Source organism: Ranitomeya imitator, chromosome 6, assembly GCF_032444005.1.
Source record: "Ranitomeya imitator isolate aRanImi1 chromosome 6, aRanImi1.pri, whole genome shotgun sequence".
Lineage (NCBI taxonomy): Eukaryota > Metazoa > Chordata > Amphibia > Anura > Dendrobatidae > Ranitomeya > Ranitomeya imitator.
In genome coordinates this window covers 492,166,022-492,183,965 of record NC_091287.1, presented here as the reverse complement: position 1 = coordinate 492,183,965, position 17,944 = coordinate 492,166,022, and the positions used below count along the sequence as shown (strand labels likewise).

The window sequence follows — 17,944 nt, the reverse complement described above, 5'->3', positions numbered from 1 at the left end:
CCCGCTCCTCACGATGCTTCCATTCCCAATAATGCATTGCGAAAATGACCTGTGATGACGTGGGTCTCTCGTGATGCTACGTCATCTAGGGTCATTGCCGCTAGGCATTATTGGGAATACGAGCATCGCGAGGAGCGGGAAGACTGCCGGGGACGCCGGAAGGTGAGAATATCATGATTTTTTATTTTTTTTAATTATTTTTAACATTATATCTTTTTACTACTGATGCTGCATAGGCTATGTGCACATAGCCTAAAAGACATTTTTATGATGCGTGAAAAGTCGCCGTATGAGCAATGTCCTGCCCATAATGGGTGACAATCTCTCACACGTTCCTGCAGAAATCTCCAGGTCAGGACACAAATTAGACATCACTGTAGAGAAAACAATGTAAGTAGTAATTGCTATAAGAGCACATGAGCCAGGGATAGATTTATCCTTCTGTGACCACTGCTGGGGAACCAAGCACGGAGGCGTCCCATCATCCCCAGTCAGAGGACCCCCTCGTACCTCTTCTATCAGGATTTTCTTCCTTTGCTTTTCTTCTCCACTGGGTGATAGGAAGGGAGTGATTTCGGTTAGTAACGTTTTGGCTTCTGTGACACCTGGATCAAGTGTGATAAGCTTTCGGAGATCACTGGCACAATCTTGGTACTTCTAAAATGGAGAAATAAAAGGTTTAAAACTGGCACAAAAAGATTGGGTTTTCTACTTCAACTAGCACCAGGTTTTACCAAGGACTAATCTGCCTGATGTAATCCGCCATCTTTTTTTGCGCCAATCTGCTTCATTAGTGCCACTTATTTTCCATGACACTGATTTCCAATCAGCCATTACAATCAATGGGAAACAGTTTATAAGCGGATTTTAGATGAATTGTGGAGTCGAATATGCACCAAATCCACAAAAACCATCATGTGAACAAGTGGTGTAACAGTCAGAGCGGAGCGAGGATAGAAGCAGTGACTGTCTGCGGACCCCGCATATCCATGCATTACACCAGCAGCAGTGACTGTCTGCGGACCCCGCATATCCATGCATTACACCAGCAGCAGTGACTGTCTGCGGACCCCGCATATCCATGCATTACACCAGCAGCAGTGACTGTCTACGGACCCCGCATATCCATGCATTACACCAGCAGCAGTGACTGTCTGCGGACCCCTCATATCCATGCATTACACCAGCAGCAGTGACTGTCTGCGGACCCCGCATATCCATGCATTACACCAGCAGCAGTGACTGTCTGCGGACCCCACATATCCATGCATTACACCAGCAGCAGTGACTGCAGACCCCGCATATCCATGCATTACACGAGCAGCAGTGACTGTCTGCGGACCCCGCATATCCATGCATTACACCAGCAGCAGTGACTGTCTGCGGACCCCGCATATCCATGCATTACACCAGCAGCAGTGACTGTCTACAGACCCCACATATCCATGCATTACACCAGCAGCAGTGACTGTCTGCGGACCCCGCATATCCATGCATTACACCAGCAGCAGTGACTGTCTGCGGACCCCGCATATCCATGCATTACACCAGCAGCAGTGACTGTCTGCGGACCCCACATATCCATGCATTACACCAGCAGCAGTGACTGTCTACGGACCCCTCATATCCATGCATTACACCAGCAGCAGTGACTGCAGACCCCGCATATCCATGCATTACACCAGCAGCAGTGACTGTCTGCGGACCCCGCATATCCATGCATTACACCAGCAGCAGTGACTGTCTGCGGACCCCGCATATCCATGCATTACACCAGCAGCAGTGACTGTGTGCGGACCCCGCATATCCATGCATTACACCAGCAGCAGTGACTGTCTGCGGACCCCGCATATCCATGCATTACACCAGCAGCAGTGACTGTCTGCGGACCCCGCATATTCATGCATTACACCAGCAGCAGTGACTGTCTACGGACCCCGCATATCCATGCATTACACCAGCAGCAGTGACTGTCTGCGGACCCCGCATATCCATGCATTACACCAGCAGCAGTGACTGTCTGCAGACCCCGCATATTCATGCATTACACCAGCAGCAGTGACTGTCTGCGGACCCCGCATATCCATGCATTACACGAGCAGCAGTGACTGTCTGCGGACCCCTCATATCCATGCATTACACCAGCAGCAGTGACTGTCTGCAGACCCCGCATATTCATGCATTACACCAGCAGCAGTGACTGTCTGCGGACCCCGCATATCCATGCATTACACCAGAAGCAGTGACTGTCTGCGGACCCCGCATATCCATGCATTACACCAGCAGCAGTGACTGTCTGCGGACCCCGCATATCCATGCATTACACCAGCAGCAGTGACTGTCTGCGGACCCCGCATATTCATGCATTACACCAGCAGCAGTGACTGTCTGCGGACCCCACATATCCATGCATTACACCAGCAGCAGTGACTGTCTACGGACCCCTCATATCCCTGCATTACACCAGCAGCAGTGACTGTCTGCGGACCCCTCATATCCATGCATTACACCAGCAGCAGTGACTGTCTGCGGACCCCGCATATCCATGCATTACACCAGCAGCAGTGACTGTCTGCGGACCCCGCATATCCATGCATTACACCAGCAGCAGTGACTGTCTACGGACCCCGCATATTCATGCATTACACCAGCAGCAGTGACTGTCTGCGGACCCCGCATATCTATGCATTACACCAGCAGCAGTGACTGTCTGCGGACCCCGCATATCTATGCATTACACCAGCAGCAGTGACTGTCTGCGGACCCCACATATCCATGCATTACACCAGCAGCAGTGACTGTGGACCCCGCATATCCATGCATTACACCAGCAGCAGTGACTGTCTGCGGACCCCGCATATCTATGCATTACACCAGCAGCAGTGACTGTCTGCGGACCCCACATATCCATGCATTACACCAGCAGCAGTGACTGTGGACCCCGCATATCCATGCATTACACCAGCAGCAGTGACTGTCTGCGGACCCCGCATATCCATGCATTACACCAGCAGCAGTGACTGCAGACCCCGCATATCCATGCATTACACCAGCAGCAGTGACTGTCTACGGACCCCACATATCCATGCATTACACCAGCAGCAGTGACTGTCTGCGGACCCCTCATATCCATGCATTACACCAGCAGCAGTGACTGTCTGCGGACCCCGCATATCCATGCATTACACCAGCAGCAGTGACTGTCTGCGGACCCCGCATATCCATGCATTACACCAGCAGCAGTGACTGTCTGCGGACCCCGCATATCCATGCATTACACCAGCAGCAGTGACTGTCTGCGGACCCCTCATATCCATGCATTACACCAGCAGCAGTGACTGTCTGCGGACCCCGCATATCCATGCATTACACCAGCAGCAGTGACTGTCTGCGGACCCCGCATATCCATGCATTACACCAGCAGGAGTGACTGTCTGCAGACCCCGCATACCCATGCATTACACCAGCAGCAGTGACTGTCTGCGGACCCCACATACCCATGCATTACACCAGCAGCAGTGACTGTCTGCGGACCCCTCATATCCATGCATTACACCAGCAGCAGTGACTGTCTGCGGATCCCGCATACCCATGCATTACACCAGCAGCAGTGACTGTCTACGGACCCCTCATATCCATGCATTACACCAGCAGCAATGACTGTCTGCGGACCCCGCATATCCATGCATTACACCAGCAGCAGTGACTGTCTACGGACCCCGCATACCCATGCATTACACCAGCAGCAGTGACTGTCTACGGACCCCTCATATCCATGCATTACACCAGCAGCAATGACTGTCTGCGGACCCCACATATCCATGCATTACACCAGCAGCAGTGACTGTCTGCGGACCCCTCATATCCATGCATTACACCAGCAGCAGTGACTGTCTGCGGACCCCACATATCCATGCATTACACCAGCAGCAGTGACTGTCTGCGGACCCCTCATATCCATGCATTACACCAGCAGCAGTGACTGTCTGCAGACCCCGCATACCCATGCATTACACCAGCAGCAATGACTGTCTGCGGACGCCGCATATCCATGCATTACACCAGCAGCAGTGACTGTCTGCGGACCCCGCATACCCATGCATTACACCAGCAGCAGTGACTGTCTACGGACCCCGCATATCCATGCATTACACCAGCAGCAATGATTGTCTGCGGACCCCGCATATCCATGCATTACACCAGCAGCAGTGACTGTCTACGGACCCCGCATATCCATGCATTACACCAGCAGCAGTGACTGTCTGCGGACCCCGCATATCCATGCATTACACCAGCAGCAGTGACTGTCTGCGGACCCCACATATACATGCATTACACCAGCAGCAGTGACTGTCTACGGATCCCTCATATCCATGCATTACACCAGCAGCAGTGACTGTCTGCGGACCCCGCATATCCATGCATTACACCAGCAGCAGTGACTGTCTGCGGACCCCGCATACCCATGCATTACACCAGCAGCAGTGATTGTCTGCGGACCCCGCATATCCATGCATTACACCAGCAGCAGTGACTGTCTGCGGACCCCGCATATCCATGCATTACACCAGCAGCGACTGTCTGCGGACCCCGCATATCCATGCATTACACCAGCAGCAGTGACTGTCTGTGGACCCCGCATATCCATGCATTACACCAGCAGCAGTGATTGTCTGCGGACCCCGCATATCCATGCATTACACGAGCAGCAGTGACTGTCTGCGGACCCCGCATATCCATGCATTACACGAGCAGCAGTGACTGTCTACGGACCCCGCATATCCATGCATTACACCAGCAGCAGTGACTGTCTGCGGACCCCACATATCTATGCATTACACCAGCAGCAGTGACTGTCTGTGGACCCCGCATATCCATGCATTACACCAGCAGCAGTGACTGTCTGCGGACCCCGCATATCCATGCATTACACGAGCAGCAGTGACTGTCTGCGGACCCCGCATATCCATGCATTACACGAGCAGCAGTGACTGCAGACCCCGCATATCCATGCATTACACCAGCAGCAGTGACTGTCTGCGGATCCCGCATATCCATGCATTACACGAGCAGCAGTGACTGTCTGCGGACCCCGCATATCCATGCATTACACGAGCAGCAGTGACTGTCTACGGACCCCGCATATCCATGCATTACACCAGCAGCAGTGACTGTCTGCGGACCCCACATATCTATGCATTACACCAGCAGCAGTGACTGTCTGTGGACCCCGCATATCCATGCATTACACCAGCAGCAGTCACTGTCTGCGGACCCCGCATATCCATGCATTACACGAGCAGCAGTGACTGTCTGCGGACCCCGCATATCCATGCATTACACGAGCAGCCCACCGCATTGCAATGCTGCATGTTTACACTGGAGGCGCTGTAGGGAACAGTGGATCACTGGTGGGATGATCAGCGTACTTTCAGGGGAACCGATCGTTCTGACAACATAGGACGGTAAACCGTGTACAGTACCTCTAAGGCTACGTTCACATTAGCGTTGTGCGCCGCTGCGTCGGCGACGCAACGCACAAAAAAACGCGCGCAAACGCACGCAAAAATGCTGCGTTTTGCGACGCGTGCGTCGTTTTTTGACGAAAATCGGACGCACGAAAAATGCAACTTGTTGCATTTTCTTGCGTCCGACGCTAGCGTCGGAAACGACGCACGTGTCGGAAAACGCAACAAAAAAAACGCACGCGTCCCCCATGTTAAACATAGGGGCGCGTCGCTGCTGCGTCGCCGACGCAACAGCGACGCACATTAGCGGAACGCTAATGTGAACGTAGCCTAAATCAGAGCGTCAAAGAGGCTTTTATTTACCAATCTAATATAGCGAAGATATAGTCACATCTTACATTTACCTGATTTTACAGCTCAGTGATGTCTATAAGTGACTGGCGTATTATGCAGAATATATGATGTATCTGCAGACTACAGGTGGCGGGGACTACAAGTCCGTACCCGATCCTCTCCCCCTGCTGCACAGGTGCAATCACAATTAGGCTACGTTCACATTAGCGTTGCGCGCCGGTGCGTCGGCGACGCAACGGCGACGCAACACACAACGCACCAAAAACGCGCGCAAATACGCTGCGTTTTGCGAAGCGTGCGTCGTTTTTTTGACGAAAATCGGACGCACAAAAAATGCAACTTGTTGCATTTTCTTGCGTCCGACGCTAGCGTCGAAAACGACGCACATGTCGGAAAGCGCTACCAAAAAAACGCACGCGTCCCCATGTTAAACATAGGGGCGCGTCGCCGCTGCGTCGCCGACGCAACAGCGACGCACATTAGCGAAACGCTAATGTGAACGTAGCCCTATTCAGTCCTTGTTGCAAATATGGTTTATTAGCCACATTTACAACCTTTCTGCCGTTTGCAGTAAACCAACGAAGCAAAACGACATTTAAATATCTCAACTAATGATGAGCGTGTGCTAAACATGGTACTTCAGCGTGCTTGGATGATATATTCGAGTCCCCGGGGCTGCAGCATGTCTCACGGCCACAACACTTGTGGGGATAGCCTGTTTGTTAGGTAATCTGTGCATGTGTTGTGGCTGTCAAACAGCCGTGAGACATACTCCAACATATTCGAGTATGCTGAAGTCACTTGGTTAGCACCGAGCATGCTCAGATAACACCTTATCCCAGCACGGTCGCTCATCGCTAATCTCAACACAACTAATAAAACAAGAGAATTCTCCAAATTCAGGACCAATGCCAGTTTTCTGAGTACTGCAGTCTTAGATTTATTACAGCCGTCCATGACAAGCGTCTTTTTTGCACCTTTGGAAGCCTGATGCTATTAAAAGAAGTTAAAAAAAAAGCCTGAACATGTGCACTGCAAGTTGTTTTGACATTATTACACATATGTGTATTCTTTTTGTTCCTTTTCAGTGCTTTTTCCGGAGTATTCCAGGCTAACCCACCTTAAAAAGATGTTGTGTGCACATACCCTTAGAGCGGAAGCTCTGTTCCTGCTGCCACCATGTTTTGCTGCAGGTATTCTGCAGTCACTCAAGCGTTTTTGACCACTGAACTCCTCACTAATCTTGTGGCAGCCGGTGACGGCTTACTCTTTCTACCACATCCAACTTTGAACATTTAATGCCTTTACTATATTTCTGTATCTTTTTCCTTCCTTGTAGAAGGTACTGATCTCTTCTCGCAGCTTTTCAGGCCACTCTATTGAAGTAGCCATATTTCTAACCTGCAATCTAACGTCACATTCCACAACGCCCTAGCTGGTCCGGGTATTTGATCTGTTTTATCCCAAGGAAACCTAATGCCGCTAATGATGCCCTTGAATATTACATCAGGTCTCCTTCAGACAAACGTGTGCTCTCATGAGGGATTCTATTAAGGGGTTAGATCATTTTGAGACTTCAGGAGTCAGTAAAAGTGACATTTTGTGTAGAACTTGGAGAAACCGCTTGTTCTATTTGTTGTGTTGAGCCATTTACATTGTTCTTGTTTGATTGCTTTATTGCAACAGAAGAATGTTTGTACCTTTTGCTAATAAACCAGATAACTTTTCCTGTGACTGCACACGTGATGTTATGTCTGGAATTCCCTGCAGCCGCGCCTGCCCATGTCACCACCATTTCCCGGACTGCAGACGATTTGTACACCAGACTAAGGACGTGAGATGCTTGTGTGGCAGAAATTCATGGGCAGCCGAGGGGTGATGTTTTGTTAGTTAATACCCCCCATTTACCTCTAATCCCTTGTAGGCCTGCGCCCGCCGGTACAGGGCTTTGATGTTGGCGGCATCCCTCTGCAGGGCACAGTCACAGTCCTGCCTGGCCTCGTCATACTGGCACAGCTTCAAGTAGCACAGCGCTCTGCAAAGCAAAATGTGGTGTCGGCTAAAGGCACATTACAGCCATACTACACACAACATGTGTTACTCAGCCTTCACAAATTCATTTTTACCATTATGTTACTATTGGGGGTTTTTAGATAAAAAAAAATGAAATAATAATATAAGTCTCCATTTGTGTGCAGATTGTTTTCCCTGTCCTTTTTTATGCAATCACATATCACGTGGGTTATATAAAACTGTACATCTCCTGCCGCAGTCTTATATAAGTACCTGCAGCCACCACTAAGGGGCGCTTACCGAAAATGGACTTTTCACATCTCTCATTGAACACAATATTAACCCTATCTTTAGTAATCTCCTAAGTATCCCCCTTAGTAATGGCCACCAGTCGGGGGGACTTCTAAGGATGCATTTATACTGGTCATTAAATAACCTCTGGTTGGTTACAGACAAGCTTTAATGGAAGATTTAGACCGACCCACTGCACTTCCATGTGCACAGAACAGCAGCATATCACAGTGCTAGCACAGGACAATGAGCTGCCGAGAAGCTTAAAAATCATTTCACCCGACGAACAAGCGTTTTGCTCGGCTAGTTGAGACTGGCTGATAATTGGGAAACGAGCGTCTATAGGAACACTCCTTCCTGATTACCGACCAGCGTACATGCACCTTAAGACTTGGGAGGCATTCCAGCAAAATGCTGCGGCTTGTGATTCCAGCATGGCAAACAATGGTATACAGACCACAATCTGCCGTATACAGCGTGCCCGGTCTGACGGTGACGCGGCAGGGAATGTCACAAGGTCTTCTTCCTATTACAGTTGGAGGTTTGTGACCACAAAGGAAGTAATACATTTCCCGAGGTGTCGCAGCACGCCATAAAGCGTGGCCTCTGCTGGCGGGATGCCGCGGGCTGTCCTCACCTGTTGGTGTACATGGTGCACTCCTCCGGCTTTATCTGCAGACACTCGGTATACTTCTTCGCTGCTTCTCTATACTGACTCTTCTTCACACAGGCATTGCCCTCCTGTTTCAGGGACGTGAACCGCTCTTCTATGGATTCCCCTAGGATCACACACATAATAAGGTGACATAGATCAGATCGGGCCTCCATTGCTGCGATTTCCCTCTGACATGCACAGCTGCACACAGCCGCTCAGGAGGTGACAGATTGCTCCGCTGAGCGCTGCTGCCCTTCGTTTTATCAATAGCTCGGGGGGCTCCGATCCAGAACTCCCACCGGCATGATGACATATCACAATTATAAAATGATATATACACTGAGACCATCAGGGCTATTAGTTGTTTTTTTATTTAAAAGCATGTATTTTGGGATAAAAAAATACATTTTAGAATTGGGATCAATTAAAGAGTTTCACCTGTAAAGCTTTTGGTTTCCCTGCTCATTGCAGGCTCCAGAATTAGTCAACTGAGAATCCATCAGTGAGCTTGTTCATTGAAGAGTTTGCAACACTTTTATGTGTCTTTTCCTGAGCTCAAGAGAAAGATGAACTTGTATGTGATGATAAAGCAATGAAGAGAAGAGCTCAGTAAAAGACAGATAAGGGTTACACCTCTCCCGTCAGAAGGCGCTCACTGATGGATTCTTATTTAACTCGGTTTTGCAGCTATAGAGAGTGCAACACAGGGGCTATACAAGGAAAACAGTGTAAAATTATTAATAGCAGATTACATTTAGCTCAATATGCATACATTTAGGTAAAAAATAATTGCCAGGGTGTCCATAACTTTTACGTTACAAACAATCCCTTTAAACATCATAATACACCTCAGATCCTACAGATCTTATTTTGGGGGCTTTGCATATCAATCATTATTATCAATCAATAATGAATAGGAATCTCCATTGCGGAGCTCCGTGACCCGGACATGCAGATAAGTCTCTGAACTCAATGATGACGAATATTCTTATCATTACCTGGAGGAATTACAGCGTTACTCCAGAAATTACACAAAATGATTTTCTAACAAGTTGAACAAAAAGCCGCCATTTATAAAGTGATTAGTGGAGGTCACAGCAGAGCGCAACGAGAAGTGACATGTCCGCTGTACGGATATCGGAGGTGAAATAACAAATTAATAACTTTTACTTAAAGGAAATCTGTCGCCAGGTTTTTGCTCCCTAATCTGAGAACATAACATTGTATATTTCTCCCTTTTAAAACCTTATCTATAATATAACGCTGGGAGCGTCACTCTGTCCGAAGCCTTTATAGACAGCGCAGGCGCAAGCGCCGGCGCAGTCTGGCCCCCACAGAGTAACGCTCCCAGGAGATCGCGGTATGCGTAAGCACTGAACGCACACCGCGATCTCCACCGGAGAGTCAGGGACCGCCAGGAGGATAAGTATATTCACCTTTCCCCGTTCCAGCGCTGCGTGCGGCTCCGTCTCCCGGCTCCTCTGCTGTGACAGTTCAGAGGGCGCGATGACGCGCTTAATGCGTGCCGGCGCCGCCCTGTGACCAGTCACAGGCATCCGAAATGTTGTCCTACTGAAATGTATGTTCAGTAAATGCACTCAATACTTGGTCGGGGCTCCTTTTGCATCAATTACTGCATCAATGCAGCGTGACATAGAGGAGATCAGCCTGTGGCACTGCTGAGGGGTTATGGAAGCCCATGTTGCTTTGATAGCAGCCTTCAGCTCGTCTGCATTGTTGGGTCTGGTGTCTCTCATCTTCCGCTTTACAATACCCCATAGATTCTCCAAGGTCAGGTGAGTTTGCTGCCAATCAAGCGCAGTGATACTGTTGTTTGTAAACCAGGTATTGGTGCTTTCGGCAGTGTGGATGGGTGCCAAGTCCTGCTGGAGAATGAAATTTCCATCTCCAAAAAGCTTGTCGGCAGAGGGAAGCATGAAGTGCTCTATAATTTCCTGGTAGACGGCTGCACAGACTTTGGTCTTGATAAAACACAGTGGACCTACACCAGCAGATGACATGGCTCCCCAAACCATCACTGATTGTGGAAACTTCACACTAGACCTCAAGCAGCTTGGATTGTGGCCTCTCCACTCTTCCTCCAGACTCTGAGACCTTGATTTCCAAATGAAATGCAAAATTTACTTTCATCTGAAAACACCTTAGACCACTGAGCCACAGTCCAGTTCTTTTTCTCCTTGGCCCAGGTAAGACACTTCTGGTGTTGTCTATTGGTCATGAGTGGCTTGACACTAGGAATGTGACACTTGTAGCCCATGTCCTGGATACATCTGTGTGTGGTGGCTCTTGAAGCAATGACTCCAGCAGCAGTCCACTCCTTTAGAATCTCCCTCACATTTTTGAATGGCCTTTTCTTAACAGTCCTTTCAAGGCTGCGGTTATCCCGGTTGCTTGTGCACCTTTTTCTACCACACGCTTTCCTTCCACTCAACTTTCCATTAATATGCTTGGATACAGCACTCTGTAAACAGCCAGCTTCTTTAGCAATTATCTTTTGTGGCTTACCCTCCTTGTGGAGTGTGTCAGTGACTGCCTTCTGGACATCTGCAAGTCAGCAGTCTTCCCCATGATTGTGGAGCTACTGAAACAGACTAAGGGGCCTTTTTAAACACTTAGGAAGCCTTTGCAGGTATTTTTTTGTTAATTATTCAACATTAACGGAAATGAACACTTGAAATAGATCACTCTGTTTGTAATGACTCTATATAATATACGAGTTTCACTTTTTTATTGAAGAATTGAAATATATAAACTTTTTGATGATATTCTAATTTAGTGAGAAGCACTTGTAGATCAGATAGATATATTACGCAAAGTTCCAAGATAAAATTATTACCAACGAAAATGCAATATAAACATGAAAAAATTAAAAGATAAATTTATCCAAGTGCCCATGTGTCTGTTCTTTGTCATCAGTCCACAAATGACAGACGTGTCGAAAATACAGGTTCATCAAGAGGCCATTAGATAACAAGGTCCAGAAGCCATGACACCCTATCGCGCCTGTGCAGGAGCCGCCCTATCGCGCCTGTGCAGGAGCCGCCCTATCGCGCCTGTGCAGGAGCCGCCCTATCGCGCCTGTGCAGGAGCCGCCCTATCGCGCCTGTGCAGGAGCCGCCCTATCGCGCCTGTGCAGGAGCCGCCCTATCGCGCCTGTGCAGGAGCCGCCCTATCGCGCCTGTGCAGAAGCCGCCCTATCGCCCCTGTGCAGGAGTCGCCCTATCGTGCCTGTGTAGGAATCGCCCTATCGCGCCTGAGCAGGAGCCGCCCTATCGCGTCTGTGCAGGAGCCGCTCTAGCGTACCTGCGCCGGAGTCGCCCTAGCGTGCCGGGGCAGGAGTCACCCTATCGCGCCTGTGCAGGAGACGTCCTATCGTGATTGTGCAGGAGCCGCCCTAGCGTGCCTGGGCAGGAGTCGCCCTATCGCGATTGTGCAGGAGCCGCCCTAGCGTGCCGGGGCAGGAGTCACCCTATCGCGCCTGTGCAGGAGACGTCCTATCGTGATTGTGCAGGAGCCGCCCTAGCGTGCCTGGGCAGGAGTCGCCCTATCGCGATTGTGCAGGAGACGCCCTAGCGCGCCTGGGCAGGAGTCGCCATAGCGCGCCTGGGCAGGAGTCGCCATAGCGTGCCTGGGCAGGAGTCGCCCTATTGTGCCTGTGCAGAAGTTGCCCTAGTGTAACTGGGCAGGAGTCGCCCTATCGTGCCTGGGCAGGAGTCGCCATAGCGCACCTGGGCAGGAGTCGCCCTATCGCGATTGTGCAGGAGACGCCCTAGCGCACCTGGGCAGGAGTCGCCATAGCGCGCCTGGGCAGGAGTCGCCATAGCGTGCCTGGGCAGGAGTCGCCCTATTGTGCCTGTGCAGAAGTTGCCCTAGTGTAACTGGGCAGGAGTCGCCCTATCGTGCCTGGGCAGGAGTCGCCATAGCGTGCCTGGGCAGGAGACGCCCTATTGTGCCTGTGCAGGAGATGCCTTAAAATTAAATTTTCGAAATGGTGACTTGACATTGTGACTGTACGGGAAAAACTGCCATCATTAAGATAAAGTTCTTAGATACATATTTACAGATGTAAATAGGATGATACACATCCGGGTATCATAGATAAAGGCTGACAGTCTATAACCTCGTTACTAATATTGAGGGCTCTTAATAACTCGATTGTTTTTGTACCGTATAATCACATACATTAAACAGCCGTCTGTGGTATAAATGCTACATATCGCCGAAGATAAATTAGACTAATATACGAGTCAATAGAGTCAAGTGTGGAGGCAAAAGAAAGAATATTAGGAAAAATCTACAATATATCATATAGAAGATCTTTTTACAGTAGAGTGTAACTCCATGGCTACAGAAAACAGGCACTGGATAGCTGTTCCTAGATATTATTGTACATTTATGTTAACCCTAATCTGAGAGCAGCATGATGTAGAGACAGAGACCCTGATACCAGCGATATATCACTTACAGTAGTTGTAAAAATCACAGTTTTATCAGCAAGAGATTATCACTAGAGGACTAGTAAACCATCTGCCATGTAATCCTCCATAGTCATGAGCTTTGTATAACTCCGACCTCACCACTGTTTGGCAGTTTTCTGCCTATGCACGGTTTCACAGAAAGCTGCCAATCAGTGGTGTGATCGGAGTTATAAAGAGCTCAGCATTTAAAGAACTGCAGCAGATAAAAAACTGATTTTATTAAAACTGCTGCAAGCAGCCCAGTAAGTGGCACATTGCTGGAATCAGGGTCTCTGCCAATATACAATGCTGCTCCCATTGGGCAGCAAAAACCTGGTGACATATTCGCTTTAAAATGAAATAAGAACCGATATCGGCTTTTAGAAATCACAGTCTTGGGTGGTATCAGCATGGCGGCGTACCTGTACCACGTTCTGGGCGTGCATTAGTTGTGGCGGCCATGTTCTTTTCTTGATGCTGTAACTGGATGGACACAGGCACTGATGGGATTGGGGGAAGTTTCTCTCTCCAGTTCGGCCCGTCCAGATCGATTAATGTTCTTGTAATTCTGATGGCAAACAAAGAAGACAATCAGCATAAGGCGACAGATGCCCCGACCCTGACATTAGAGGGGTAACTGGGGGTGCAACACACTGCACTGCGCAAAATCGTATTAGGGTATGTGTCCACGTGCAGTAAACGCTGCGTGTTTGACGCTGCATAGAGCCGCAGCGTCTAACACGCAGCGTCCAGATGTTACAGCATAGTGGAGGGGATTTAATGAAATCCCGTCTCCACTATGCGTGGTAACACGCACGCGGCGGCCCTGCGACTCTGGACATGCTGCGCGTCTTTTCAGATCGCAGCATGTCCGTATATCTTGCGGCGACGCTCCGTCGCCGCAAGATATAGCACAGGGCCCTATGGTGGGGAGCGATGATGCCGGATGTGTGCTGTGAACACATCCGGCATCATCGCGTCCCAGAAAGGGGGCGGGGCTTACCGCAGAGCGGCTAAGCCGCTCCGACGATACCGCCGGCCATCCTGAACGTGGACACGCAGCCTTAGACCGCGGCTTCTTATACAGCAATTAGTGATACAGGTTATTAGGGATGACCTTGTTGTGTCGTACCCTCGTCAAACCCAAGCTTTAATTTCAAGGGGCTTCCAATCACATATCAGTAAAGTTCGATCTGTATTATGCAAAGCTTTCCAACTATTTGCTACATTGGGGTCCAATTCATGATTGCATTTGTGCCTCGTCTATTTTTTGAGTGTTTTTCGCCTGTTTTTCAGTTCCGTTTTATTCTTCTTTTAATTTCCACCCTAAAAAAAGTCTACTTTATAGGTGTTTGCCCAATTGGCTTTACTATTTTAAATCTTCATCTTTGGGGGTAGAGTTTGGGGCTTCTATATGTTTACGGTCGGTTCATCAATTACGTTGTTTTAAAAACAGCAATTTGTTACCATCTTTTCAGTTAGCCATTAAAAGGTATCAACCACTGAGGACTCGCAATTGCAAATATTATTTTGTTTTAAAAAGTCACAACATTTTTGTATAAATGTCCTCCAGTACCCCCTGAAGTGAATTTATATATGTGAGATATTGGGCACAGATATTGCAATATTTTAGCAGAAAATGCAGCAATGCAAAGCAGGATGAAAAGAAAAATAAAGACCATTTTGTGCAAAATTCATCAACTTTGGGTGCCATTTTGAAAAATTTGGCTGCAACACAACCCCACAGCATGATTAATGGTTGGTAAGATGTTCTTTTCCTGAAATTCTGTGCCATTTTATCTCCACACATACCATTGATCATTGTGGCCAAAGACTTCTATTTTAACCTCATCGGTCCACAGGACTTGTTTCTAAAATGCATCAGGCTTGTTTAGATGTTGTTTTGCATATTTCTGACACTGAATTTTATGGTGAGGACACAGGAGAGGTTTTCTTTTGATGACTCTTCCATGAAGGCCATATTTGTGCAGGTGTCACTGAACAGTAAAACAATGTAACACAACTCCAGAGTCTGCTACATCTTTCTGAAGGTCTTTTACACGCAAGGGGGGGGGTTCTGATTTTCATTTTCATCTCTAGCAATCCTACGGTCAGCTCTCACTGGAATTTTGCTTGGTTTTCCAGACCTTATCTTGATCTCCACTTTTCCTGTTAACTGCCATTTCCTAATTACATTTCGAACTGAGGGAAGGGCAACTTGAAAACACTTTGCTATCTTCTTATTAGCCTTCTACTCCCTTTGTGGGCCTCCACCATTTTCATTTTCAGAGTGCTACGCACCTGCTTAGAAGAACCCATGGCTGCTGTTTTTTGGCACAAGGTTAGAGGAGGCAGGGTTTTTATAAAGCTGGTAATTTTGCATCACCTGGCTTTTCCCAATGATGATAGTGATCAAGTCATAACCCTAACAGGCTAATTAAGGGCTGAAAGCTTGGTCAAAGTTATTTGAACATACACATCTCCAAGGGTGCCCAGACATTTGCATCAGCCCATTATCCTTTTTGGCATTTTTAAACCGTAAAAAAATTAAATAATATATATTTTTTGTCTAAAATACAAAGGAAATGTGTGATCTTTAACTTTAGGCCTTTTAGAGATCATTTAATCTTCAACTTGCTTAACTATTCACAATAACAGTAATTTTGACCAGGGGTGCCAAGACTTTTACATGCCACTGTAACAGTGTACATGATTTTAGATTTTACATATGATTTTACACTGTAACAGTGTAGATATTTTAGACTTGATGAGACTGGTATACCTCCTGTGAAAAGCCAAGTCAAAATGGCCAAATAATCCTGTTATCAAGACGAGCATTTCTTGAATTCAGTTGGATTTTTACAGTAAGTACATCAGTGTCTTCAGGTCTAAGATCTACTTAATAATGTATGCACTTTATATTGTGAAATTTGGTGATAGATCTGCTCTAAAGAGAACTTCAATTAATACTGCATGATACTGCTGAGACATGGTCAAGGTCATGAAGAACACGGAGTGTGGCTGGTTTATTTGCAGAGGTCAGTAAATCCAACCTTTTAACAACCTACCTGTTGATACTGTCATTAGCAAGCAGCATCGTGCTGTCTAGCTGAAGGGCAACCTTATAGTCCACATATGCTTGTCTGTATTTCTCCAGGGACTCATTTGCCATTGCACGTCGCAAGAGCGGTTTTAGTGAGAACGGCTGAAGCTCCAGGGCCCTACGTGGAGAAAAAATGGAATTAATATTTAGAAACATAATAACCCATCATCCAAAGCTAAACAGGACTCTAAACCAACAATGATAGTGCCGTACATGAAGTCACCTCAACAATGACTGTACCATTTAAATCATAGAATGTTAAGAGTTGGAAGAAACCTCCAGGATCATCGTGTCCATCCCCCTGCTCATTGCAGGATTCACTAAACCATCTCAGACAGATGTCTGTCCATCCTCTGTTTGAAGACTTTTGAAGGAGAACTCACCACCTCTCATGGCAGCCGGTTCCATTCCTTAATCAGCCTCATTGAAAGTTTTTTTTCTAATATCTTATCTGTATCTTCTCTCTTTCAATTTCATTCCATTGCTTCTCGTGTTTCCATGTGCAAATGAGAATAATGATGACCTCTCTACACTGTGACATCCCTTCCGATATTTGTAGACAGCTATTAAGTCTCCTCTTTAACTTCTTTTTTGTAAGCTAAACATTCCCAGATCCTTTAACCCTTCCTCGGAGGCAATACTTTGCAGTCCGCTCACCATCCTGGTAGCTCTTCTCTGAACTTGTTCCAGTTTTTCAATGTCTTTTTTTAAATGTGGTGCCCAGATCTGGACATAGTATTTCAGATGAGGCCTGACCAAGGAGGAGTATAGGAGGATAATCACTTCACATGACGTAGATCCTATGCTTCTCTTAATACATCCTAGAACTGTTTGCCTTTTTTGCTGCTGCATCACACTGTTGACTCGAGCAGTCTGTGATCTATTAGTATACCCATGCCTTTTTCACACATGCAGTTGCTTAGTTCTATTCTTCCCATTCTATAGATGTCATTTTAGTTTTTCTTGCCCAGATGTAGAATCTTGCATTTCTCCCTGTTAAATACCATTCTATTAGTCGCTGCTCATTGTTCAAGCTTATCAAGATCCTTGTCAATGGCATCTCTGTCTTCTCTAGTGTTAAGGTACCTTCACACTCAGCGACGCTGCAGCGATACCGACAACGATGTCGATCGCTGCAGCGTCGCTGTTTGGTCGCTGGAGAGCTGTCACACAGACAGCTCTCCAGTGACCAACAATGCCGGTAACCAGGGTAAACATCGGGTTACTAAGCGCAGGGCCGCGCTTAGTAACCTGATGTTTACCCTGGTTACCATCGTAAAAGTAAAAAAAACAAACACTACATACTTACCTTCCGCTGTCTGTCCCCGGCGCTGTGCTTTCCTGCACTGACTATGAGCACAGCGGCCGGAAAGCAGAGCGGTGACGTCACCGCTCTGCTTTCCGGCTGGCCGGCGCTCACAGCCAGAGCAGAGAATCACAGCATAATAAAAAGAGGAATTTTGCATTTGCTGTAAAATCTTTCTCTTTGCATTCATTGTGTGACACAGGAGACCACGTAGGGTGCGGACGGTGCTTGCCTTTCCTTCTCCTGCCCACCTCGGCCCCCAGAGCAGGTGCTTGA

General features: G+C 47.8%; 1 protein-coding gene across 1 annotated transcript in view; it reads right to left on the bottom strand.

Moving 5' to 3' along the window:
• The window catches only part of SPAG1 (sperm associated antigen 1), a 142,148-nt gene that overhangs the window by 23,468 nt on the left and 100,736 nt on the right, over positions 1 to 17,944 (bottom strand). The window contains exons 13-17 of the mRNA XM_069731651.1: positions 16,328 to 16,480; positions 13,682 to 13,827; positions 8,764 to 8,905; positions 7,731 to 7,857; positions 511 to 657 (exon numbers count right to left, since the gene is read on the bottom strand). Coding sequence (XP_069587752.1) covers positions 511 to 657; positions 7,731 to 7,857; positions 8,764 to 8,905; positions 13,682 to 13,827; positions 16,328 to 16,480 — 715 coding nt within the window. The remainder of the gene's footprint in view (positions 1 to 510; positions 658 to 7,730; positions 7,858 to 8,763; positions 8,906 to 13,681; positions 13,828 to 16,327; positions 16,481 to 17,944) is intronic.